The 27009-nt window shown below is 34.2% G+C and overlaps 2 protein-coding genes and 1 long non-coding RNA gene across 6 annotated transcripts; 1 reads left to right on the top strand and 2 right to left on the bottom strand.

Annotated features, from left to right (window-relative positions):
- Positions 1-63: 63 nt before the first annotated feature.
- On the top strand, positions 64-21671 carry LOC114714158 (uncharacterized). The gene is made up of 3 exons (XR_003737412.1): positions 64-196; positions 9349-9359; positions 21659-21671. It is a non-coding gene; the product is annotated as an uncharacterized LOC114714158 (long non-coding RNA).
- On the bottom strand, positions 201-3216 carry LOC114714157 (pre-rRNA-processing protein TSR2 homolog). Its single transcript, XM_028898863.1, has 5 exons — positions 3118-3216; positions 2258-2494; positions 1868-1956; positions 1149-1262; positions 201-480 (listed from the first exon to the last, which is right to left on the bottom strand). The coding sequence occupies exons 1-5, from the start codon at positions 3161-3163 to the stop codon at positions 295-297; spliced, it is 672 nt and encodes a 223-aa protein (XP_028754696.1). The 5' UTR covers positions 3164-3216; the 3' UTR covers positions 201-294.
- LOC114714154 (DNA (cytosine-5)-methyltransferase CMT2) lies at positions 4818-26909 on the bottom strand. 4 transcript variants are annotated; one of them, XM_028898860.1, is made up of 24 exons: positions 26905-26909; positions 14925-15112; positions 14168-14202; positions 13249-14068; positions 12980-13014; positions 12770-12872; positions 11562-11666; positions 11368-11487; positions 11178-11271; positions 10366-10571; positions 10199-10264; positions 9878-10120; positions 8985-9043; positions 8848-8914; positions 8424-8753; positions 7450-7518; positions 7288-7374; positions 7122-7209; positions 6541-6659; positions 6319-6423; positions 5880-5923; positions 5714-5783; positions 5535-5638; positions 4818-5230 (listed from the first exon to the last, which is right to left on the bottom strand). In XM_028898860.1, exons 2-24 carry the CDS (start codon positions 15075-15077, stop codon positions 5041-5043), a joined length of 3312 nt encoding a protein of 1103 aa, XP_028754693.1. In that variant the 5' UTR covers positions 15078-15112; positions 26905-26909; the 3' UTR covers positions 4818-5040. The 4 variants fall into 4 exon arrangements, with proteins under 4 accessions (XP_028754693.1, XP_028754692.1, XP_028754694.1 ...); XM_028898859.1 differs by lacking the exon at positions 26905-26909 and having other exon boundaries at positions 14925-15471; XM_028898861.1 differs by lacking the exons at positions 14168-14202; positions 26905-26909 and having other exon boundaries at positions 14925-15240.
- Positions 26910-27009: the final 100 nt, after the last annotated feature.

The following is a 27009-nucleotide window of genomic DNA, read 5'->3' as shown; positions in this document are numbered from 1 at the left end:
TTTCTTCTTTTTGTGGAATACATATTTTTGCTGGCCAAAACATGAGTGCTTATTTTCAATGTTTTTTTAAGCATTATTTTTCATGGTAATTTACAAGTTAAAATTGATTTCATTTTAAGGTCCAACGATATCAACATCGCCAGTGATTCATGAAATATAAAGTTTGACCTGCTCAAACAGCAAAGGCGCAACACATGTAGTTTACGAAAAAAATCCAAACAAACAAAACGAAACAAAAACTAAAGTCTATACATACGATTTAATGGATCTTTAAATGAATTCCCCTATTGCCCTCTAATTTCTACCCTTATTCCGTCTATTTGAGACTACAGTCCATCCATCGTCTCCTGCTTCAGCTGCAGCCTTGGGTATGGACTCCTTAACTGGCATTTGCATTTCTACCGCCATATTAGAATTATCCCTTGCTCTGTCTTCTTCATCATCATCATCATCTTCAGAGTCCTCATCATTATTCACAGCCTAACAAGGCAAGTATGTCAAAACTTTGTAACATTCATCAAAATCAAGCAGATATAATCAGACTGTTTCTGTTCACATATTATGTATGATAACCAAAGACATTGTGTGCACGATCTTGAACATAGTCCAAAAACACAAACGGCAACCGACAAAAAGCTGTACATTAGGAATCAGATTATGAGAATAAGCACGCCCATGAATATAAATCTTTCACAACGGGGAGAGCAAATGCCATTTGTTTCCTTTGTTTCCTAATTTTTCCTTCCCCGTGCAATAAGATCATTAGTTTCATCCGGTTATGCAAGACAATTCCTGCATTTTCATATTTAAATTAAACAGTATGACATGCCAGCTCTAAATCACAAAAGAGTTTCTTAGTTCTTACATATTAGTAAAGGCCGCATCTTTTAACTTTCAGCCCAACTACAAACAAATATCGTGTTACGCCACAATATCCTGTCATCTTTTTATGAATAGCACACGCCAAATTCAAGCACCATGTCAAATGATAACTCTTTGTTCCTCCCTCCCAACATACTCCATCAGGCATCAAGCTTAAGTTGTAGAAGCTATATTTGTTATATGCATCCCAGCAAATACATATACTTTATAAGCAATATGATTATAAAACTCAATAATTCTGTTAAAAACCCCGATACCATGTGTACCTGCATTGCACGAGGGTGAGCAGCTTGTTTAAGATGGGCTTCCCTTAGAATCTCAATGGACCTAAAATTACCTTCAAGACATTCTTCATGCAAAATCATCAGTTTCTCAGCTACCTGCAAAATCATCAACATGAAAATGATGGGATAAGAGACAGAAAGGGGGCGTTGGGGACAGCTATTGCATGCCACCAACGCATGTGAGTGAATTAAACTAGTCAGATCAAATGTATTGACAAAAGACGACATCAGTAGGCATCTTAGCCATAATTCAAGTTCAATTAATAGCCCATTTAAATAGAAGAGTTTCCGCAGGCATGGCCAATGTAAATAAAACACTCATGAACTTGACGTGAAACTAAAAATCAGAATTTGAGCCTTCCTAAAAATGCAGTTAGACATAACATGGTATTGATTATTAATAAGTAATAAACTCTAATAAAGAAGGGTTCTAACAACCCAATAGGCCAATATAGGTTTTACGAATATTCATGCAAAATCCACGAAGTTTATTATGAGACTCATTCTCAAAGGGGCACGATCTATTGTAAACAGGAATAGAACCAAAGCTCTGTCAGCACAAGTGTGTTTCCGCATTCAAATGTTGGCGATATACTAAAATAAAAATTAGTTGATGCCAAGATGCTCACTAGTTGTGACAGATTACGACAACAAACAATTACTGATATGAAAATCTGAAAGCAACTTTAACACGAAAGTACCTCTTCGATACTGCCATCCTCAACCTCCATGTTGAGAGAAACCATACCTTCATCGAGCTTCTCTTCCAAGTCATCAATATACAGAGGCCCTGGGGAACAAAAGCTATTAAAATCAGTAACTAAATTCCAGAGTGAATACCACATCCAAAATATTAAAAGATGCCTTTTCTAGATTATCACTCCTCTCTTAATCAAACCATAAACAACTTCAATCTAACTTTCAAAACAACATGTGTGGGGGTATAAGATTCTACAACTCAATCTCTTGATATTGCTTAGTTATCAACAGGTTGTACCAAATCTTAATAATTTGAGCGTTACCATATACACCAGGATTCTGCTTTTGATAATACGAAAGCTTTATGTGTTCCAATAGAAAGAGAAGACAACCTTTAGATTGGGTGAACCAGAAAAGCAGATCGCTGCCAAGTCTTTCAGCCTTCTGGCGGGACTCTCGGCCTCCCCATTCGTTCTCGACAGCCATACGGAGAGCTGACCAGCGATGGAGAACCAGAGCTATACCTTCGTTGAAAATAGGGATTGAATCCGCTGGTAATCTTCTGTCCATCTTTTTCTCTGAATAGTAGGTCAACACAAAAACTCTTGAAAGAGCAGTCCACCGCAGTCCTGATTTCGGAACCAAAAAAAAAAAATGAATGTACCAAATAAAGAAATTAACAGTAATTAATTCTGATCATGAAAACATATGTTAAGATTACTTCACGTGTCATAATCGAGATATTCTGCATGATGATTTGCAAGGCAACATGACCTTTTTTCGCGATTGAAACATTGAGGCATCTTGCAGCATACCCGATAAGAATAGAAGAGCACACAGACATTTCAAATCATAAAACAAAATAACTCAAGGAACCATCCACTATCAGCAAAAGGAATGATAAACAGAATTTATGAATTCGTGCATCATCACGCAAGTATAGAACCAAAGCCTAACAGACCGAAGTTCCTAGATTAAGACCAGGTCAGTTTATCCAATAACAAATAAAATCACAGTCACAGGTCACGACCAAAAAAATTAGGGTGAATTGCCCCTAAAATATTTTAAAAAAAATTTGACAAACACTGACAATCACACGCAAGTTCTTCTCATGCACTGAATCAAAGTAACAAATAAGGAGAGAAAATATGAAGAGTGACAGAACAAAGAAGAAAGGGCAAGACGAGGCACTAATCCACAGCAGACCGAGAGAAAGGGGAAAAGAACGACGACATCACAGGAAGAATCTTACCAAAAACGTCTCTCTTGCCGTCACTCTGCCTACTGAGGCTTCGCATACAACAGAGGAAAAAGGAAAGACGACGAGCGAGAGCGAGGCCGAGAGACGTGACAACCAACCCTATAAATCCCACATGCAAATGGGCTGAAAATAACGGAATAGGGCACAAAATGATTTTAATTATCCGATATTCGAGTTTTTGCCAGAGGAATGATCCGATGTCCAGGCCAACTAAGATGGGCCGAAAGAAGGAGTGGGGCCTAAATGATTTGGGCTAGAATTAAAAATATAATGGGCCTACGTCTATTTTTTATGGTCTAAACCTTGTTTAAGACAACTGCACCAATAAAAATGGGATCTAACAGAAATAATTAGTCTCATACGTGGTGAACTCCAATTCAAATTTTTACTAGAAAAGATATCCATAAATAATATTTGACAGTTTCTCAAATATAATTATTTTTTTTTGTATAAATATATAATTGTTTTTAATGAGAGGATACCAGTGCCTATAAAAAAAAAACAGAGATAATAATAAAAAAAAAGCAGCCGCTGCCAAACAAACATACAAACAGCAAAACCACGTTTTCCCTCCAACCCGCGTCGCAAGAGAAGCAACGATGAGCGGCTTTTATGTTTGAATACTTTGTTGGAAACATTAATTAAGAAAATTAAATATGTCAACCATCGAAAATGCCACTCATCACGCCACACACGAGTAACTACCAGACAGAACTACTATCTTGGAGTTCCGCCTCCAAGGAGAAAGCAAGGATGAGAAAGGAATGGGCAGATGATGAACCATAAGCAGTGATATTTCTTTGGGACAAGCACTCCAATCAGTGTTTCTCTAGTCACATAATTCACACTGACTAACAAGTGTTGGTTCAAGTAGAAGGGATTTGAGTACCTTAAACATCATGTTCTGAGTTCGATTTTTGGAGCAATGTATATAAAAAAAACATTGTTAGAAGGGATCCCCACAACAGCATCTAACAGTATCTCAAAAAGATTAGTCTCTTACTGTTCAAGTGATTACTACATCTTGTGAAAACTAGCCGAAAGAATCGTAGCTTCCACAGCTATCCTAATCTCAAGTGCAAATCACCAACCATCACGGAATTCAAAGATATCAAACATCCAACCGTGTAAAATAGATATTTAATTGTTTGGACGGGAGTCTTTAAATAAGAGGAAGGACAGGGCGGGTCAACTCAGGAGGAAGAAGAGGAAGAGGAAGCTCTAGTTTCAAATCCAACGCAAAAACTTTTATATGAATAAACCATAAAGAGTGAGAAGAGAGAAACACAATAACATAGCAAAAGTAGAGGGAGTAGAGAGGAACAACAGTTTACTAATTGCAATGACAGTTGACTACAGAGAAAGAAAAAGTATTGAGAGAACTCTAAAGAAAAGAGGGTACAATAAATAAATAGTTTATTAGGCTTTATTCTTTTGCCTTCTTGTTACTCATTTGATTCTAAATATATGACCCATTTTATAATATATTTTCATTAAAAAATGAGTCTTATTTTTAAGACTAAAGAAATATTTTTTTTTTCTCCACATAAAGGTCAAGCAGGATAGGACCCGATAACTAACACCACTAAGGGCGAGCATTATGCTAAGGTGGTACATATTGAGTTCTTTGGGTCATTTTAAATTCAGCTCAAACTTTATGGTCTTTCGTCATAATTGTGCAGAATTTGATATGCAAGAACAAGTAACATCATTAATGAAAGAAGGATCCAATATATTACAACATCCGATATGATGAAAAACAATTAAAAAAATGCTAATGCCTCAGGTGCAGTACAAGTGAAGAGAATGTTGTCAAACTTTTTCCCGCTAAAAGTGCACTTGCCAAGGCAGCTCTAGAAGGAAAAAGGGTTTAAATGAATAGGTTAGAAAAGTTTTAACATCAGTGAAAATGAATTAGGATGAATGCTTATCAGTGTTGCCTGATTTCTGACTATTTTTCAACTGAATATAATTTGAGAGAGAGAACTTGGGCGGGAGAGTGAGAAGCGGTTCATCTCCGCTGAGCTTTCTGTGTGCCATCCCCAGGGCAAATCCCAAAGCCCTTGCCACCGGAATGGCAACTGCATTTCCGACTTGACAGTACCTGAACAAAATTTTTAACAGTGGAAAAGGATTCTTTTTAGTTATTTCAGAACAATATCTATTCACTTTATTAACTTTCCAAGGGCAGGAAATAACATTTCAACATGACTCTATAAACACAAGTTGACCAAGGATATTAAGGTAGATCCAAGCATGATATGCTTAATATCTGATATGTTTACGATGATTTTTTTTTCATGCTTGACTTTGTAATTTAGAACTTGGTCTATTTACGATATATCAAGTAACTGATAAAAGAGCACGCGTTCAATTATACGGTATTTATCAAAATCATAGTTTCATACCTCTTGTTAACAGTCCCACAGAACTGATAGTAATCAGGAAAACCTTGTAACCTTGCACATTCTCTTAAAGAAAGCACTCGATCTTGTTCAGGATGTAATATTGTCTACAAATGTTTAAAAGAAAAAGCTATAAGAAATCTGCGTTAGTTATATCTGAAATCGAAGAGCGAAGCAAAAACCTGGGCACGATAATGTGGGCAGGTCAGGACAGTGGAAATGGTCTCATCCCACCACAATCGTGAAAATGGCCTACATGTAAAATGAATATTGATTAAAGGTTTAAATAAGACACACAAAAAAATAAATAAATAACTTTACAAGGCCATTAAATGAAAAACAGCACACCTCTTAGATTTCCCTTGTTCGAAAGTGAAGCAAAAATCTGGGACCTAAGCAGAAAAATCAAAGCAAGAGAGCAAGATAAGACCAAGTCAATCTAATTCGATTTTAGCAAGAAATAGAAACTTGAACATGAATTTTTCCCACTTAATAACGGCATTCACACAATTTCAAATTGGTCCCACGAATTGATTTGGGATTTGCTAAATTTAGGGGACCAATTTGGAATTTGTGTATTTCGAAGAGATTTAAAAGGGATTTTCCCAATCCCTATGGCTTCAACAAATTTTCAACCAAATTCTCAGGTTTAAGCACGGTTTAAATCCTGTAAAAGCAATGACGGCATTATGTTACTTTTCTTGGCCCAGAATAAGTATTCATTCTGTCAACGCAGCTAAATAATATGAACGCAATCCCCTCCAAATGAAGGCAACCAAAGATTTACCAATGGCTTTCCAGATGGTAAGAGCACAGGCTTCTCATTTGGGTCCCTCCTAGCCACATTATCAGCTCCCACCACTACACCAGGTAGATCACGGAAATTTGCCCCCTACAGTAAAAGTAAACTCAAGGGTAAAGAGGAATTGGCCAAATGTGTGTGTGTGTTCGAGGGTAAAGAGGAAATAAGCAAAAAGTTTAAGAGAACATTTTGTCCATATTGCCCGACCTTAACTTTTGGAATTTGACAAACACGCAAGTAGTTATCTTCATCCATATGGCAGCATCGGTGATCATAAAGCAAAGGCGTTTTATCTGATCTTCTATCTAATGTCGACCCAGTCATCTCTATTCAAAGATGAAAAGCAGAAGATATCAAATAAGAATAAAATCTTCAAGTAAAAAAGTACATGAAGTGACTGTCTGGGAACTTAAAAATAGATGCAGGATATAGGCAAAGTAACATTTAGCTTCACAATTAAACAGCTAAATATGTTGCTTTTTTTCACTTAAATACAATCAATTAAATCAACATATTAACTCCACCAGTCCAACAAGGTGGCGTCACTAACTATCGAGAAAGCAGATCTCCAAATTCGGGTTGTATTGCTCTACAATCAGCTAATTGAATTTGTTAAAGTATCTATAGAGCCCCACTGCCTAGGAATGCTTTGATTGTTTATTTGCAAGGACACATTCTTAGTTACACAACACAGGTTCAGCAAAGATGGTAGGGGCAAGCTAAGTTACATGATAAAATACTGTTTCTTGATTAGTTCCAATTTGTAATCAAAAGGAAGGTAGTATTACCATATTTAGATGACCTTATATATCTTTGAAATTCGGTTGCCGGAGGATTCTGGTAGGGCAGTTCTTCACTATTTTCACAGTATGTGACCTATGAACCTATAACATTAAATTCACTGCAAGTTGCTGGACAGGAAAAAAGAAAAAGAAAAGAGGGGATGAAGAGTACAGCTGGAAGATCAGAGATGGCATCTTGAATAACAATAGCTTTTTCGAGCTCACGAGGTTGGCCTTCATCCAAAGCAACAGTATTGCGCTGCACATAAAGTGAAAAAATAATTGAACATAGTAGACAACATTTCTCAGTTCTTTTGAGAATAATGTTCTATACCTCAAATTCTGGTGGAGGCCAATATTTAACAATAACTTCATGTGTTGGCAATGGAAATTGGGGTAAAACCTGCTAGAGAATAGAGAACCAGTGAGAGAAGCAAGTTTGCTCATGCATAAAATATCGAAGGTAGAATAACTAGAGACAGGATGCAAGTTTGGTAGAATGGTGCCAAGATGCACTTAATAGAGAATATGGGCAGCTACTCAGAAGAGAAATGCCAGTTGAAAAAGCTGGACAAGGAAAATTAAAAAAAAAAAAAAAAACTTTTGTGGGTTTAAATTTGGAGTCATCATACATTTGCCGTAGTTGCTTAAGAGCCAAACCTAGCTTTATTGTGTTATGGTGTTTGTCGTGGTTGTAACCCACATGGTGGAAACCGGTGAGGAAAAAGTCAAAAGGCCACATAAGGGAAGTAGTTTGAAGAACTCCTGAGGCTGTGTAACATGGCCATGGATAGCGATTTGGAGAATGTTAAGGGGGCTGCTTCTTGAAAGCACGCAAAATAAAATATGGGAGCTGTTCATCTACTAAGAACGTATTAGAGAAAGTGTTAGTTGCTGAAGATCTTGCATTGCGACCTCATCATTTTTAATCTTTTTACAAGATAAAATTTGAAAAATCTTCAACCTGAGGGAGAGTGATGGCACTTGTGAATTGTAATAATGGGTTGTGACAGCTAGGTTAAAATATATGCAAGTGATTAGTATAAACACATGATACAATGTCTAGGCAAATGAAAAACTCTCATTCAGATAATTTTCTATTTCTTTACAAAAGCCTCAAGAGGAAAAAGGGAGGGTAAAAAGACATATAAGCTCTGTTGACGTCAGATTAATAATCAATTACCATGTAGGTTAGGTACAAACTTGTAGGCAGATGTTTATATTATGGTTAAATGAAATAATTGACTCCCCTTCCCAATTTTTTTTTTTTTTTGGGGGGGGGGCGCATTGGGGAGGGAAGGAACTGACCTCACTAGGATGAGCACCCCACAGAAAAACACGCAATCGAAATTGGGGAAGACCATAACATCCGGCAGCAACTAATCCAAGTCTTGCTTGATAATTCATATGTACCAAGCGACTTAATGCATATCTTCCAAGTGAACCGTTGTCAAATTTCAGTAAATCGGAAACATTCTCCATCAATACATACTTTGGCTTCAAGAATTCTACTATGTCCATGAAGACTACTATCTGATGATTTCTTTCATCATCCAACGGTGATGTAGCATTTCTAAAGCGGTTATATCCACTGATTCCTTGACAAGGAGGACCCCCACAAATAACATCAACAGCACCCTGCAATATATTTTTTAAAAATTAAGAATTCTACTTGAAAAGCAGAGACACCTCTGGCTAATATCACAGCTTCATGCTTCATGATACTACTTACAGGAAGTGGCAAAATTTTCAATCCCATTCCCTTTCTCACAAAATCCTTTATGCTCTCCTGACAATTTCTAGGAATACAAATTCAATAAGTAGTGATATGTCATAAAAAAAATAATCAATTGAATAAAAGGGAAATACCTCAAGCCTTCCATGGGTTCCCATGTATCTTCACTAGGGCTGTAACCCCTCCAGCGTACCTATGAAATAATCAAGAAAATGTAATTGCAACTGACAGTGAATCGGAACATGATTCAAACATTTTGCTCAGAGACAAACGATCTGATCTACTGGACCGGGAACCAAGCCATGGTCCAGTAATCCAGTTCAGTCATGCCGCATAATTCTATCATGATGCCTTGTAATTGCTCAAGGCCGACAAAACCAACTGGTTCAAACAGAAAACCGAGTTGAAGCTGGCCCAGTTTTCCAGTGGCTTTGCTTGTGGCTTTGACAGTGGTTTTTCAAACAGAAAACTGAGCTCGACCAAGCAGAAAACCACCAGCATTTTTGCTCGTATGCACTGGTTTTTCTCCCAATAATTGCTGTGAGAGGATGTAGACACTTTCCAAAGCTGTTAGTTAATATACATTGAACACCATTTCATAACTTATCTGTTACGCAAGATAGTTTAAAACTAATAATCATATGTATTTAGATATTATTTATTAAATAGTGGCATATATTATTTAGCACCACATATTTAATATTTTCATGAGAATAATTCTTTTCAATAGTGGCATAGAGTATTCAAGAAGATTGGCAACGCAAAAAGAATCCTATGAGCAGAGAATAAACTACTTTAGGTTGCATGTCTTTGTTGCCTACTTTAATCAGTATCTATTTGATCATTTTGAGGAAATTTTCATGCATATCTGTGTGAACTTGACAGAACTGGAGGCCCAGACAAAGGCTTTGTGGTGAATTATTTCTTTAACAGAGGTTGAACAAATAGATCTACTGAATCATTTCAGGAAAAGTATTTTATAAGTGGAGCAAAAGATATATCCTCAAGCTGACACTGAATTGACTACCTTAAAATACAGGCCCCTCTTTCCTGTTTCACTTGGATCACCATAGCATATATCAACAAGCCTGGAAACTTCTAACTCATCAGGAGGAATACTATCAGCTTGAGAGTCCCTTTGCATCTTTTCTTCTGATCTCGTTGATCGTAATAAAACTGTTCTTTCGGCATCATTGACCTTATACCGTTTGCATAGCTTTTCCCATTCCTTTAATAGTTCCAGAAACTCCTCAGCAGATTCATTTCTCACCTATATAATGAATAAATATTGCAATTATAGGCTAACATAAAATTATCCTCAACGTAGGGGGGGATAGTTTTTTCCTACGTGTGTTTCTGGATGATTTAATTTCAAGCTTTCACAGGCAGAACCATCACTGTCAACAGCCCATTTCTGGCAAAAGGAACAAAAAGATCGATTCAGTAAGTAATGTACATTGTCGAGTTCACAGACACGAAGAAATACGTCAGAGATCAAAATTTCATGTACAGTACCGTCACAAGGTTAACTGAAGAAACTTTGGCACCCAAGCACAATCCAGTTGACATACCACCACAACCAGAGAAAAGATCTAGTAATGCTAATTCTTCCTTGTCTGACTCAGAACTAGATATATTACTCTTGTCAGTAGCAGAGGTCAATTTTGTGAGAGTCTCACGAGCAACAGCTGATGGTACCTCACCACACTTTGCATCACTGTCTGAAGCAATATCCATATGGTGCTTAGACAAAGCATAAGACGTATTTAACACACACACACACACACACAAATCAAAACCCTGACAAGGGGGTTAAAAGAAAATGCCTCGTTACATGCGATATTCAGCAACTCTTCTGTCATTATCATTAAATAGCTTTTTCTAATACTAGTTTTAATTTATTCTGGAAGACGTTATCTTGTCAAGTTTTTATCATCTTATATTTCTATTATGATTGGATAATTATGTTTTAAATTTTCAACTAATCTGTTGGGATGTTATGCTTGTATTGTGTTTTTGACCTTGTAATTTGATCCCATGTTTTGGCGTATTGAACTTAGGATGTAGGGAATTAGGGATTTGACTCTTCTTTCACACGCCAACTCAGGGGACGAGAGGAGCAATTGCAGAAATAAGAGAGCATGAGCTGCTCACCTCACACGATCTTATAATGTCCAACAACGTTAGAAGTTAACATTTTCGGTTTTTCTTTTCAACAAATAAGGGGTATTTTGTTATACGCCACAGTTAAATTGCTAAAATTACAATTAGGCCTTACTTCAAGAGGGTAAAATACCAGTAGCATCCTAGCCTCATTCACGACTCACCTGTTGATAGGGATCGAAATGTGGAGTAATCCACGCAATACTCCATATCATAATAGAAGTCAAATGGTAAAACAGAAGTCAACTTCAAACCAACCTACATAAATGACATAAAAAACGTTTAGTACCATTATGCCAAGTCATGGGATCATAAAAAATTGAATGAAAAAAATCTTAAAAAGATTTTCCATACCCTGGGTTTAACGTATGTAACATTGACTTTTGCAACAAGGCAATCTATCAAGTTATCATTCATTACTGATGAATAGAATAAGCGTCTCTCGTCATGGAAACCACCTTGGCCTTGGACAACCTGAATATCACATAAAATCAGCAAATTATTAGGATCATTATGGCACAGCCAAGTCAATACCAAGACAAACTTACGGTATCTTCAATTCTGTAAAACCATTGGACTCGGAAATAATTTTCTCCATTTGTTGTCTGGAAAAATTCAACAATCTTGCCAACATGGTTTTTTTCACCTTCACCCTGTAAGTATCACTTCAAATATAAGTATGATTTGCTCTGATTCTAGGCCCGTAGGAAATAACTTATTTTTTGTTCACTTTCATGCCCCATATGGTTTGGTTAGTTAACCACCATACCTAACTTATCCCTTGAAAGTAAAGATGACAGGCAACAAAACACAATGTACTTACTAAAGATTAACTGTGACTAGAGATAGTCAGTTGCACTAATTTCTCATGAGTAGCAATTATAATTAACTATGCTCTTCTGTGACATTTAAATTGAAAAGGGAACTCGCCAATATTGTTGATGCATTCATTATATTGGAACATAAAGTATATTATTTATCCAAAATATTTCAAATCAATGTCTCAACTCCTCCTTGAAACAACTGAATGGTCACCTTTGAGCCAGGAATTTTTTGCCATAAATCACTCGTCCAGCGCATAAATAATATTCTTTGGTAAGTAAATTGAAAACCAACAGGATGAGGCCACGACTAGCTCCCAGAAGTCATACTATAAATCAGTAACTGCGTTCTTCAACCAAAAACCCAGGAAGGGCTGTTGGCTGACTGCAATCACAATAATCTCCCAACTAAAGCAAATAAAGGAAAAATATAGTTAAAAAAGGATTAATTGTCTTCAATAACAGAACTATTACAATTAAAGACGTAAATTTAGAAGATGTGAAATGTCACATCCAAGAAACATGGTTAAACGGTTTTGATGTGGCGATAAATTAACGAGAATTTAAAATATATATAGTACAGTAGCCTCAATTAAAGAATCAAGTGATGGGTTGCTGGTTGCACAAGATAAAGTCAAGGAACAAATATGTAGTTAGGGAAAACTGGAAAAGCGAATTCATATATAAGGATGCGAAGCCACTTCATTTACGGTGACAAATAAAAGAGGTATAAATCGTATATGAATGAGGGAACGGAAAATTGCGAGTGATGTAGAGTTCGCTAAAGCAACTAAGACTAATACTTAGGACTTGTCTATTCAAGTTGTGGCTAATCAGGCCAAACCACAAAATCGATTTTACCTATCAAATGCAACAAGAACGAAAGGAGAAAGATGAAAAAGGGGAATGCCCAATTTTCAGAAGGACACACTTACTTTTATGAATGCACAATCACCAAGACTATAAACGCAATTCCCAATTCTAGCCTGGGCATAATGGCGTTCTACATTGATGATGGTCTCATCTTCTCCATCCTCACTATGGAATCATCAACATCAAAAGAAACAGATACAGAAAAGAAGTTAAAATCTGAGTCGGCAAAAAAAGCACTACAGAGGAGAGTTAGTGAATTGATTAATACTCACTTTATTTTGGTTGTTTTACCTTTAAATCCTTTATCCTGCAAGTGACACATTCAGCACAAAATATATAAAAACAACGCATCTATAACTTAACAGAAATTAAATTGCAATATTTTGTTTCGCCCAAAAATAAATAAATAAAATGCGATAGTATGTTGTCGATCTAGTATAGAAGAGAAGAGATATATGTGGGGAAATGACATATAACAAAAGGGAGTATTTTTCTGATTCTGATGGTAGGCGAATCATATTAAAAGAACCATGTCAACTACCTTCAATTCATAGCGCCATCCCCATAGTTTGAGAGCTTCATCATCAGGTATTGGATCACCAATGAAGGAAGCAATGCTACAGTCATCGTCACCTTTAATTGTTAAAGAAGCGGAGGACCTCAATTTTTTTCTCCACGGGTTTTCACCTAACTCAGGCAAGGCAAGTGAGTCACAATTTGTCATGCAATTTACATCATCAGATGTGGGCGTGGTTGACTCTGAAAACCAGCTCATGCAATTTTTATTGGGAATACTAGGAGTCAGACTAGTTTCCCCTGAGGTGGTAGCAGCTTTTGAATGCTGTTCATTTGGTGAATTAGACAATTTGATAGAAGCACATTTTGCACTTAAGCTTCTCTTTTTTTGCTGAACTACTTTTGAGGTTTCCTGTTGTTGCAGAATGGTGTTCAAGGTTTGTTCCTCACTAGAAGATGAAAGTCTTGGAGATCTTCTAAAGGTCAGCCCACGCAACATTTTCCTATCAAGGTTTTCCATAGATGCCTCACTACCCTGTCTTGTTAGTTGACTAAGTCTGGGGGACTTCCGCAAGTCCTTTGCACCAGAGCAATTTAAATGATCATGTTTAAGAGATACGTTCCCCTTATTACCCTTCTTGCTGCAGGAAACTAAATGGAAACTGGATTTATTGCTTAACACATCTTCAAGGTAGCCCTTTTCAGTTTCAGGGGACTTCAACAACTCCTGTGATGATATATTTGGGCATAATTTTTCACATTCAGATTGCGTTGATGAGAGTCTTGGAGATCTCCTCAACAACCTTTCCCCCATTGCAATTGTTTTTAGGTCTGACAGGCCACCACTGCAAGAACATGAAGGATTAATTGGTCTAGAATTAAAACAAACAGCATGTTAGAACAGAAAAGTGAACTGCCAAACATGCTTTCCAGTTTTCACTCACTTCAATTGTAAATCTTGACCTCTACATCTTTGCCACTGCATTACTCAAGAATCAATACACAGAATATTGAGTATGAAATGTGAATCAAAATAAAGATCTGTCAACGCAGAAATGTGAAGGAAAACAGAGCTCTAAATTGGGTGATCACATTATAATGGATGGGCAAGTAAAAATAATGCATACTACGCAACTAAGTTATCATTAAAACTCGGAAATTGAAGCAACGGCCGAAGCACTTCTGATTGACAACGTAGGAGTCAGGTAAAACAACACTGACAGAGAGGAGGGAAAAAAAAATAGTAGAAAACAAAGAAACTTCATTAGTAAGTCATTGGCAGAGTGACACAGACACAGAACACAACGCTGATAGTGTGACCCAGCAGACTCTGGATAGGATTGTTCTTTTTAGAGTGTACTTTTTACATAAAGAGGGGTTTTTTTTTTTTTTTAAGGCCCAGTTTTTGTTTCATGGTCCGAAAAAGGCAATCCGACACAACGATAGCTTTTCTGCGTGAGGCATACTGCCTGTTATATCAGTAAACAGACATTGTCTTTTTAAACAGAATCGGATAACCAATTATCATTAAAAATATAATAATATAATAAATAAAAATCACGTTATGAAAAAAATGAAAAGAAAGGCCAAATTTCCATAAATAGAACAGGGAAAATGACCCGAGAAGAAAAGAGGAAAATAAGAGAAATAGCATAGGAAAAAAAAAACAAAATCTTTAATTTAGATTTTAGAGTGACACACCTCAAGAATGTCATAGTTAGATTTAGTTGCGTGATTTTCAGGGCCAAAAATAATCGCCGGCGCTGAAAATCTCGGAGACCGTCTCAAAAGCTTCTCATCAGACTTCGTCCACCGAGGCTTTCCCAAACGGCTCAGAGCCTTCGCGGAGCTCATTTTACCGGATGAGCCCGAATCCTCACGGTCTAAGCCTGTATGAACAGCTGCATTGTCCGGATTGATCCTCGGAGATCTCCTCAGGCCATTTGCACGCGTTAACCGCACCTGCTTTGGGAGCTTTCCGGGGGTATTCCGGTCCATCACACTGAGCTTCGAGGAGTTCGGCGAGGCAGAGACAGAGAATGCGTCAATTGGAGTGAACCTCGGCGACCTTCTTAATCTGAGCTGAATAGAACTTTCCGGGGTAGCCATCTTGAAGGGAAGAGGTTGGATTTCACCGGAAAATTCAACAAGAGCGAAGGATGGGGATCGTGTTTTGGATGCGGAGGCAGAGTTAGATTTTTTTCAAATGTCTCATGGATTTAGCGCATGGAGAGGGAGTGAAATCGATGGAAAACACGGAGTTACATGTTTCAGATCTCCGAGCTCTGACTCATTACGACGAAGCTCCCCTCTTTCTCTCTCTCTTCCCCCCCATCCTGACAAAGTAGAAAAAGCTCACAAGGGTTCTAACTTCTAAGTTACACCTGGGTATATCGCAGGATTGAACGACGAACTGCCACGTGGACTTCCAAAAATGCGAAAACAAATCTATAACTAAAAGGACGTTTGGATGGAATCAAAGTGTTTTTATAGAGTGTTATAAAGGAGTTTATCTTAATTTTTTATAAAAAATAATAATTTTTATTAAACCCAAACACCCTTTAAATGGTTGATCGGACTGTCTTAACAATCCTTGTACTCCAAAATATGAGTTACTATTTCATTAGTTTATGGAAAATTTAAAAAAATAATTAATTATTTATTTATTGTTATATAAAAATCATGTGTCGCTTCTTCTAAAATATGTATATTAAATTTATACATAAATGTGTGCTCTCTTGGTTAAACTACTCCTCCGATTTTTAATATAATATTTGTTTAATTAATTTGATTAGATTAAGAATTTAAGTAAATTAGTTAATTATAAGAAATATGACATGTTTTTTTCTAAAACATCATAATCATCTTTCTTAATATTTTATCTCATTTATCTACTTGATTATGGTTGATGGAGTATCCATAAGTATAATTTAGAAAAAAAATTGATAAATATGTCTTATATTTAGGACCAAAATCAATTCAATAATTAGGTCCTTTATTAAATACTAGTGGAGCATTATGTTTCATATTCATGTTTAAATGGAAAAAAAACATGTATTATATGTTATTCCCGCTGTTTTCTTTGTACTCCCCTGATCCTAAATATAAGACTTTTACACACTTATATTTAGGATCAAAAGAGTATCTTTTTTTGCCAACCCTTTTCTTTGCACATTTGCACTCTTCTGGTCCTTAATATAGGATCTAATTATTGAGTTAGTTTTGGTCCTAAATATAGGAAAAATTTCTCATATTTATCAATTTTTTTAAAATTACCCATATAGATACTCCCTCAACCATAATCAAGTAGAAGAGAAAGAATGGATATTAAGAAAGATAATTATGGTATTTTAAGAAAAACGTGTCACATTTCTTATAATTAACTAACTTACCTAATTTTCTTAATATAATAAAATTAGTTAAATGAATCTTATATTAAAGATAAGAGGAGTCTAAAAATTAAGAAGAATCGTTGATGCGTTAAAATCCTCACTCCCTTTCTAAACGCAACTTTATTGGGGTTTTTTTGGGGGGGGGAGTACGTAAGAGTTAACATGTTCTATAAAATAACATAACAGTGTATTTAAAAAATAATGATCAATATATTATATTACCTCCTCTCCTGATTATAAGATTTTATTTATAGATTATAAATAAAATTTTATACTCAAAATTAGAGATAGTATTAGTATTTTAGAACGACATATAAATTGTGCTGTTGTGAATCATATTAGAGGGTAACAATTTTGGTCCCCATTCACCTGGAAAATAAATGGATCAATGGATTCGCTTGCTAATCCTCTTTTTGATCTGCTGCACAGATACCTCAACAGCGAATCACGATGGCGCATCCTCTCGCTAGACCATAAAATAAGGTGGCCCTCACTGTACTTGGATGCCTGCCTTTTGCTTGGCTCGGTAACTTGTTATATAGCCTCTTACGAAAAGAAAGATTAACACAGCTCCACTCTTTAATACAATTCTTAATTAATTAATCTAAGGCACCGTTTGGATTGCATTCAAAACCTTGGTTTGGAAGCCCAAACCAAGGTTTGGCCAAAATGTCATCCAAACGGTCATGCAAATTTGGGAAACCAAGGTTCTGGTAAAACCATGGTTTCAACGGTTGAAACCATGGTTTGGGCAGCAGCACATCTTATCTGCTTTTCGGATATTTGCTGAAAGGAGCGGGTGGGCCCCTCCACAAATGACCAAAGGCTCCATTATTGCTCTGAATAATTCACTCCTCTCGTTCACGCCTTCTCCAGTTCTCCCGTCGGTCCTCGCACCCCACGCAACACCATCCTTCACAGTCGAGTCCACGGTCTTCGTCTCCTCCTTCACAGAACCAGTCGCCGCCGGTGAAGAAGTCGCTGTCTAGCCACGGTTTGAAGAAGTCGCCGCCGGTGAGAGAAATCGCAGCTCCATGGTTGAAGAAGATTGCAGCTATTTCTGGCGCTTAGGTTCGGTGTGAAGCATTTGGCTGTGGTCGGTGTTCCCTGGCTCAGATCCGTCGCTCAGGTAAGGTGGCTCAGATCCGCAATTTTCTTCTTCTCCATAGCCTTTGTTTCTTGCTCTGTAAATTAATCGGCGTGTTGCGAGCTGGACCTTCTGGTTCTGGGTCTTCTTCTGCCTTCAATGAAACCGAAATCGTTGATGCTGGGTTTAGAAATCGTTTGTCATTGATGCTTGCTGGGTTTAGGAATCGTGAACTTGCCATGAGAGTTTGACCCGTTAATTATCCGTTCGGAATCGTTGATGCTGGGTTTAGGAATCGTTTGTCGTTGATGCTTGATGGAAAAATTCTAATTTGAACATTGATGTTGTTTAATCGGCCGTTTGCCGTTGATGCTTGCTGGAAAAATTCTGATTTGAACATTGATGTTGTTTAATCGGCCGTTTGTCGTTGATGCTTGCTGGAAAAATTCTGATTTGAAGATGTTGTTTAATCGGCCGTTTGTCGTTGATGCTTGCTGGAAACTTGCCATGAGAGTTTGACCCGTTGAATGTCCGTTCGGATAAATTCTGATCTGAATATGTTAGTAATCTTGCTTATTAATATTAGGTTGGTTTATGCGTGGCATATGACAGAAATTATTCGGTTGGTTTGAGCCTGATATATGGTATTTTCGGTTGGTTTATAATGTCTGATTTTTTTTTTGGTTCTGAGATATGTTTATCTTATGCACAAATATACCAAATGCAAATCTTTGTGTTAAATGTTTGAATCATGGTAACAAAAGTGTTCAACATTTATAATTTTTGTCGCATCACGGTTTGTCGCCTGATTGTAGTGAATTTTTTTTTTCAGTGCTGGCTTGAGGTGTTTGGTTGGTGCTGATTTTTCTTCATTGATAGTTGTGGCTGACGTTTTGCTTTCAGTGGTGGGTTAATTTTCATTCATGGATTCATTTGTGTAGCTTGGTTTATCTGATTTCGGTTTGCTTCCTTTGTTGAAACCGAAACATCGTGCTACTCTCAAGGATGGTCTTTGCTTTCGGGGCCAGAGGATCAGTTTTCGGTTCATATAGTTTGACTAGTTTTTTTAGAAATATATTTGTAATCCTTATGTTTTATTTTTTGTAATCCTGTTCTAAACAAAATTATAGGATGTTGTATTTGTGGTAATCAAATTTAATTTATTTAATTTTTTTTTCTTGTCATTAAAGGAATGGGAACATAATTTCATTTTATGTTGGATTAAAAAAATTAATTACATGTTATAAAAACATAGAATGAATTTCTTTTTTTTTTTTCAAATAAAAATGAAGGAAAGAAAAATGTTAATATGGTATTCATAGTTGATTTGGGTAACAATGACACTTGTTATTTCAATTGATTTTGAGTTGATTAACCTGTGATGACTGAAAAGTTGTAATTGTGCTATAGCATAATGGGTAAGAATACGGTGAAAGCTTCCTGGGACCTACGAACCACGAAAGTGTTTATTGACCTATGCATTGAACTTGTGCAACAAGGGGAAAGAAAAGGTACTAGCTTAACAAAGAAAATGACAATGAGATCTTTAATTATTTCCATTTGGTGGATGCTGGATACCCAACACCGAATGGATATCTCGGCCCATACAGACGGGAGCGTTACCATTTGCCTGATTTTCGAAGGACATCTGGGTTTGAAAATGACAATGAGATCTTTAATTATTTCCATTCAAGTTTAAGGAGTACAATTGAAAGAACTTTCGGAGTTTGGAAAAAAAAGTTCGCAATCTTACAAAACATGCCATCTTATGATTTTGAAACACAAGTTAAAATCGTTTGTGCAACGATGGCTATACATAATTTTATTAGAACGACATCTATTACTGATCCTGGATTCGTTCAGTTGGAAGAAGAAGGTACTTATGCAGAAGATGATGATGATGGGGTTAGATTTTCACGTATACATTCATCAATTCAATCTTCATCTTACATGGCTCAGGTTCGTGACAGCATAAGAGACGAACTTGTTAATTCAATACGAGGATAGTAGTCATGTCTTATTTATTTCCTTTATCATAGATTGTAATATGTAGTTAAAAACAAAACCTATTACAAATGCTTTGTATCGATGCATCATCTTAATGATTATGACACTTCTTTATTTATATTTCTCTTATTAATATTATGCCTTATATTCTCAAGCTAATTATTACTTACTTGAATAATTAATTAATTAATTGTATTAAACATCAGAGGTTATTATACATGTAGTATGTTATTACAAAAAGTAGTTGTGAAAAAATGTTATGGGATTTCACGTTTACAATCTTTAAACAAAATTAATATTTTTCTGTTATAAAAAAATCATTTTTCTATAAACATATTTAATATTATGTTTTATAAATATATGTACACATATTAATTATGTATTAATTATATTATCTTATATATTATTAATTATGTTAGTAAAAATTATTTCATTAACAATTTTATTTCTTCAAATCAAAATAAATCATAAAATCTATCCCTTATATAATTATCATATTAACTTATACCCTTTTTGGTAATTTCCACATGTAAAAAGCACTTCTGGTAATAACTATCCAAACACTCTCACTTCTCAGAATCACTTTTTCTCAGAATCTATTCTCCACAGAATCTATTCTCCAGAATCACTTTTCCAAACCACGGTTTGAAGTCATCCAAACACACCCTAAATAGATTAAAATATTAGTTAAATTAGTTAATGTGATAGGTTTTTTTCTAAAATATTCTAAGCATTTTTCTTAATTCCCTCTCTCCTTCTTATACTTAATCCTTGCTGAGAGAATATGAATAGGGTTAATTTGAAGGAAAAAAAATGATGAGCATGTGAAATAGATGTTACTCCTCATGCCCTTAATATAAGCCTTTTTAACTAATTTGATTAAATTAAAGAAGTTAGGTAAGTCAGTTAATTATAAAAAATATAACATGTTTTTCCTAAAACATCATAATCATCTTATTTAATATCCTTCATCCATCTTTTACTTGATTATGCTTGAAGAAGTATTAATAGGAGTGATTTAGAAAAAAAATTCATAAATATAATAAATAGATCTTATATTTATTACTAAAATCAACTCAACAATTAGGTCATATATTAAGAACCAGAAGATTACATATAAAATCAATATTAACTCCCTAATTAAATCTTATATAAGGACAGAGAGAGTGGATTATATAATCTGACATCGTTAGTGTTCTATCTCAGCCAATGCAATTTAACAAGATATATTGCTTGTGAATCATAGAAAGTAAAAACAAGAAAAAACTTTAATTACGAAAATAAAATGGGCCCGTGGATGTCTACATACCATTTCAGGGGTAAGTAATGAATAGAATCAACAAGTAACCCGTCCATATAATTTTGACAAATTATTTTAAAAAGAAGTCCAAGCATGGTGTTTTGCCAAATTAAAAATACTCTGATTTTGCGCCTTTATAAAAAATAAAAAAAAACTTTTTGCCCTAATTTTTATGTCTCTCACCTCTTGTTTTGCTCTGCCCCCGTCACCATTGGGCCTGGATTGTGTCTTGTGTGCGTTTCGCTATCGCATTCTGTGTCCATGTGGTTCACGCCTCCATTGCGTCTTGCTCCAGCTCCTCTTGCCCTGCTTATTCGTTTTAGTGTTAGGGAGGGGAGATGAAAACCAGAACGCGGTCTTGGACATGTTCCAAAAGCGGGAGGAAAATGAATGAGAGATGTAGAAAAAATTTGTACAGGTATTGAATATATTCAACTTGTCATTTGCATTTGACGTATTACCTCTTATTCTAATTATAATACTACTTCCGGTTTTTAATATAAAATCTTGTTTGATTTTTATTTTGATTATAAATATAACATCTTAATCCACTTTGTCTCTCATATTTATGTATTCTTTTCCAATATAATCCTTCTAACAATAATAGTTCTGATAAATATACTTGATTAATAAGGATATTTTAGAAAAGATAACATCTATTTATTACAAATAACTAACTTAACTTCTTCTTATAGTTTTCTCAAATTAGTCAATTAGCTCTTGTAATTAGAACTGGAAGTAGTACTTTATTTATAATTGGGATAATTAATCTGCAAGTCCTTATAGTTTCAACCAATTTTGAATCAGGTCCCTATAATTTTTTTCTTTTATCAGATCCTTATACTTTCACCTATTTTTAATTAGGTCCTTGCATTTATTTTTCTTTTTTATCAAGTCCTTATAAGATCACCTTATTTTAAAGCAAGTCCCTGAATTTTTTATTCTTTATTTTATAAATTCTAATAGTACTATTTTATAAACATAAAATAGTATATATTATGTAATATTAGTTTATAAACAATAATATTCTAAAAATAATGAATTATTATAATAATTTTATTTTTTTAGCAAAAAAAATTAATTGTTTTAAAAAAATTTCCTTAATTAATTAATTATATTACTTATCTTTTATTTATAATTATTAATATTTTATATTTCAGTACTAATTTATTTAATTAAGTTCATATTTAATTAATAAATAAAAATTAAAACTAGATGGACCTAATTAAAATTTTAGTGAAATTATAAGGACTTAATAAAAAGAAAAATAAATATGAGGATCTAATTAAAAATAGATGAAAGTATAAGGACCTGATAAAAAGAAAAAAAACTATAAGGACCTAATTCAAAATTGGTTAAAAATATAAAGACTTCCAGATTAAATAACCCTTTATAATTTATAAACGAGATCTTATAATTAAAACTAAAAATAATGTTATCTACGTCTAAGCTGAAGGAAACGCACATGAATTAAATGATTCATTATGTATATTAGATGTTGTGGATAACATTAAAAGACATTCATTAGTTCGCTTGATAACTATTCCGACCCTACATTTGATAATAGATGTATGGCTAGAATAGACTTCTGCATACATTGTATTGTTTATATTCACTGTAACGAGATCACGAGTAAATTTTAGACGTGCGCATATGTATCTTAACAACTAATAATAACAAATGAACAAATATTTATATTTTATATGTAAATTAACAAACACAATTAGGCATTTTAACAGATAAAAATAATAAAATAATATCTATCTATATGAAAATTTACAAATCATAATTTATGTTACAGGAGTCTATACAAAATATATAAGCGCTTATTAGTGAATTTACAAGTGTGCATACACATTTAATAACTAACAACAGCCACATAACAAGTAGGATTGAAAAGCTTGGTCCATAAGCAGCTTGACATCCTACATTGATAAGTTGATAAAAGTTTTATTCACACACACACGAAATATTTTTAATTTAATTATTATAAACCAGTTCCATCGTCCAGCAGAACCATAAAAACCACGAGTCATTAGTTTTTTCGAAATATTAGTAGGATAAGGGGTATCCAGCACCCAAAAAAAATTTTTAGGTGCATTTAGTATTTTAAAATATTTTGTTATGCATCCAACATGTTGAAATATTTTTTTAACTGCTCCTAGAACCTTGAAATATTTTTTTGTGCATCCAATATCAAGACAAAAAAATATTCAGGATACTGGATGTACATGAAAAATATTTTAAAGTGTTAAATGTACCTAAAAAATATGTTAAAGTATTGAATGCATCTTAACTCTTTAATCTTTTTTTTTGGGCCAAAAAATAATTAGAATGTTTTTCAAGTGTTACATTCATCTCTCCAAAATTTAAATTTAAATCCCATGTAGATTAGATCAGTGGATAACGATTAGAGAAATAAAAAAAGATAAGGTGCTAAAATATTTTGAAAATGTCCACAAAAGAACGTTCAGCTTTTTTTTTTTTTTTTGCTCTTATCCTAAAAGTTTTATTTTGTGGTATTTTTGCTTTTAACTGTTATCTGTCATTAAATTTGACTATTAAGATACCAATCAAATTGTATAATTTAACGGTCAAATTTAACAGCAGATAACAGTAAGGTATCTTTGCTACAAGAATAAAACTTTGAAAGCATATAAGAGCCAAAAGAAACTTTTAGATGCTGGATATTCATTCCTGGATACTTTTGAGATATTTAAGCACCTAATCCCATAAAAAATTTATTGAAATTAATCAAATAAGCTATGTAAAAAAAATTTGAAAAAACTAACAAAAAATAATCGCACATCAGAGGTGTTTGGATTAAACCAAACCATGATTTGGAGAATCGCTTCTGGAAAATAGATTTTGGGAGACTAGATTTGTAAAAAAGTGATTCTAATAAAGTGAGAATATTTGGATAGTTATTATCAGAAACACTTTTTATCTATGCAAATTACTAAAAATGACATAAGTTAATATGATAATTACATAAAAGATAGATTTTATAATATATTTTAATTTGAAAGAATAAAATTGTTAATAATATATTTTTTACTAACATAATTAATAATATATAAAATAATATAATTAATAAATAATTAATATATGCGTATATAAATTTATAAAATATAAGACTAAATATATTTATAGAAAAATAATTGAAGGGTGTTAAAGTCATATTACCGTTGAGACCTATTCTGATAAGCACAATCATACTCTCTAATTTGAGCCAGAAGTAGAACGGATTCACTTCTTCTGAAATCTGATTTTGAGCCCAAAATTGTAGTTTGTTGATTTTTCCCCTATTTGGTAAATTTTTCACTCAAACCATAATTTTGACCATTTGCCAAACATGTCCATAAGGCCGTAACCTTCAGAAGGTGACTTGTTTTTTTTTTTGAAATGCCAGAAACTCAGTACAAAGTTGGAAAAAGAACAGAGCGGCAACCAACAGGAGCCATACAACAAAGGCAACGCAATAAAGCCGGGGGCAAACGGGGAAGCCAAAATAAATGCACGGAGAAGTAAGATGTGACGGTGTAGATAAATTTTGAACCGTTGATCAGTTAGGAAGGAAGTAAGATGATGATGTTGGAAAAGAGGTGCAGGATTCCGCTGTATAAGATTATAACTTTACAGCGGGAAAATAAATTCAAAATTTGCTTCCGTGCTCAGTTGGCGAAAAACCATCCATGCTTCATTTGACTTTGAGCAATTAAACCCTTTCCAATCCTAATGTATTTTATCTTTAACATTTGTTCAAAGCCATATGGTAATTGTGATATGTTACTTCCAGTACTTAATATAAAAAGTAGTTTGATTTTTAATTTAATTTTTAATATAAAATTTTAATTTATTTTATCTTTTATATTTATCTATTTTTTTTAAAATAGTCCTCGCAATAGTTACATATATTAAAAGTTCAATCAAATAATAGTTTTAGTTAGTATAAATAATTAGTAAGAATATTTTACAAAAGATAGCACTTATTTATTATAAATAACTAACTCAACTAATTTTTTTAATTTCTTCAAATTAGGCAATTATATTAAAGACAGGGTTTATAGAGGAAAAAACGTGTGCATGTGCTAGTATCTCGTTATTAACATAATTCGTTCAAGAACCGGATGTAATATATCTGAAAATAGTCACGCTCCCAACGAATTGAAGCATGTGTGTTTTTTAAAAATAATTTTAAATGCATCTAATATTTTAAAATATTTTTTCATAACACTAAGTATCTTAGTTTAGGATACTTATTATTGCTGAGAAAAATAATTTAAAAATAAAATTACACAAAAATAATTTTAGAGAGTGCATACTACTAAAAAAATAATTTAGAGCGTTTGATGAAGAACAAATTAGTTCTGGTATTGAGTATTACAAAAAAATATGTCTGCTGGATACATTTTAACTTTTAAGCAAGTGATTAAGCAAGCAATCCCAAGTTTTTTCTTTCTCAAAAACTGACTCGAAATTTAATAAACTTGTCTGGAAACACGTTGGTTTTATTTAAAACCATGTTTTGACCCTTTTTTTTTAAAAAAATTATTCTCAACGGTAATAAAGACCGTGCAACAGTTATTTACTTATTTTAGTGTTCCATCCGGGCAGGGGCATTAAAAGAGGCTGACTCGGTCATGAGACCAAGTTCGGCTGAACCGGGCCGGGCACTGGGCCCCAGAATCTGGTCCACTGTGTTTTTCAAACTAAACATTGAACTAGGATAAGGCTGGGCTCAATGTCCCAGACAATCTTGTTGCGCAGCCTTAATTAACGTTTTGTCCTTATTTTTCTTTTACAGAGTTTCCTTTCGAGTTCTCAATCAAAGAATTGTCCATGTTCAATAATTAATAGTATCGCAAATATGATTACCTTCCATAAGGAGACTCTTACGCATAGAAAAAAAAAAAATCCTTTCAGAGTCCCAGTGACATGAGAATGTGGAAGGCGGCCCGTGTTGAAGGGTGGATGTGGCCAGTCTTTCTTCCCTTCTTTTTTTTTGGGTTTAAATGCAGCCACTTGTTTTGCAAAAATGTGGTAATAACACAAATATCCTGCCTAAATTATTAATCACGAAAAATTCCCACGACACTAATGTTGTGTTTGGTACAAAGTACTGAAAATTAGAAATAATGATTGAGATTAAAATTGAGAAAATCTATTAAAAAAGTGTTTATCGCGACAGATTGTTTGTTACATGAGATTGGCTAAATTCATATTGTCAGGTTGGGAAATATCATGGGGGAGGCAGTATTCCTCAATCCCACATCTATATAATATTAAGATTTGTCTAATCTTATATACTAAGTAGTTTCTTACACTAAATACCACTTTTCTGGTCTTTAATATATGACCTAATTGTTAAGTTAATTTTGGTCCTAAATATAAGACATATTTATCGATTTTTTTAAAAAATTACCTTTATAGAAACTCTCTTAACCATAATCAAGTAAGTGAGGGAGGGAGAATATTAAGAAAGATGATTATGGTGTTTTTGAAAAAACATGTCATATTTTTTATAATTAACTAACTTACCCAACTTTCTTAATATAATCAAATTAGTTAAATATGTCTTATTCCTCCAATCCTAAATACAAGACCCTTACACACACTGGTATAAGGGTCTTATATTTAGGATCGGAGGAGTATATTAAAGACCAGAGGAATATTTTAATGATTTTTTTTAACTACAATCCCAATTCATATTCCTCATTTTCAAAACCTTGTACTAAACTGGACCTAAATTCTTAGCGGTCAGTCCGCAAATCGGCATTCGTACCCACACAATAGTAATAATAAAACATGGACAAGTCTAATGATCAAAGAACTAGACCAAACCAGTTGAACTGTCACCCGAACTCGTTAACGGCTCGGTTTGAATCAAAAAACTGTTCATATAGTTGAGTCATATTGGACCAGAGTTAAGCAGTCATTAAGTCGGAAATCAGAGCTGGACCAGAAATCGGAACGGTTTTCAGAAAACCGGACGGTTTT

This window comes from Neltuma alba, unplaced genomic scaffold, assembly GCF_004799145.2.
Source record: "Neltuma alba isolate B1F8T4 unplaced genomic scaffold, ASM479914v2 tig00011487_pilon, whole genome shotgun sequence".
NCBI classification, from domain to species: domain Eukaryota; kingdom Viridiplantae; phylum Streptophyta; class Magnoliopsida; order Fabales; family Fabaceae; genus Neltuma; species Neltuma alba.
This window is presented reverse-complemented; position numbering and strand designations above follow the sequence as displayed.

What these genes read in the sequence shown, in the direction of transcription:
- LOC114714157 (XM_028898863.1), bottom strand. Translation starts at nt 3,163, where the DNA reads ATGCGAAGCCTCAGTAGGCAGAGTGACGGCAAGAGAGACGTTTTTG. An exon ending in CTGGTTCACCCAATCTAAAG is followed by an intron (nt 1,957 to 2,257) that starts GTTGTCTTCTCT and finishes TTTGTTCCCCAG; the next exon opens with GGCCTCTGTATATTGATGAC. An exon ending in CTCACCCTCGTGCAATGCAG is followed by an intron (nt 481 to 1,148) that starts GTACACATGGTA and finishes TTGCCTTGTTAG; the next exon opens with GCTGTGAATAATGATGAGGA.
- LOC114714154 (XM_028898859.1), bottom strand. Translation starts at nt 15,332, where the DNA reads ATGGCTACCCCGGAAAGTTCTATTCAGCTCAGATTAAGAAGGTCGCCG. An exon ending in GATGGCGCTATGAATTGAAG is followed by an intron (nt 13,015 to 13,248) that starts GTAGTTGACATG and finishes TGTCACTTGCAG; the next exon opens with GATAAAGGATTTAAAGGTAA. An exon ending in GTGATTGTGCATTCATAAAA is followed by an intron (nt 11,667 to 12,769) that starts GTAAGTGTGTCC and finishes TGATACTTACAG; the next exon opens with GGTGAAGGTGAAAAAAACCA.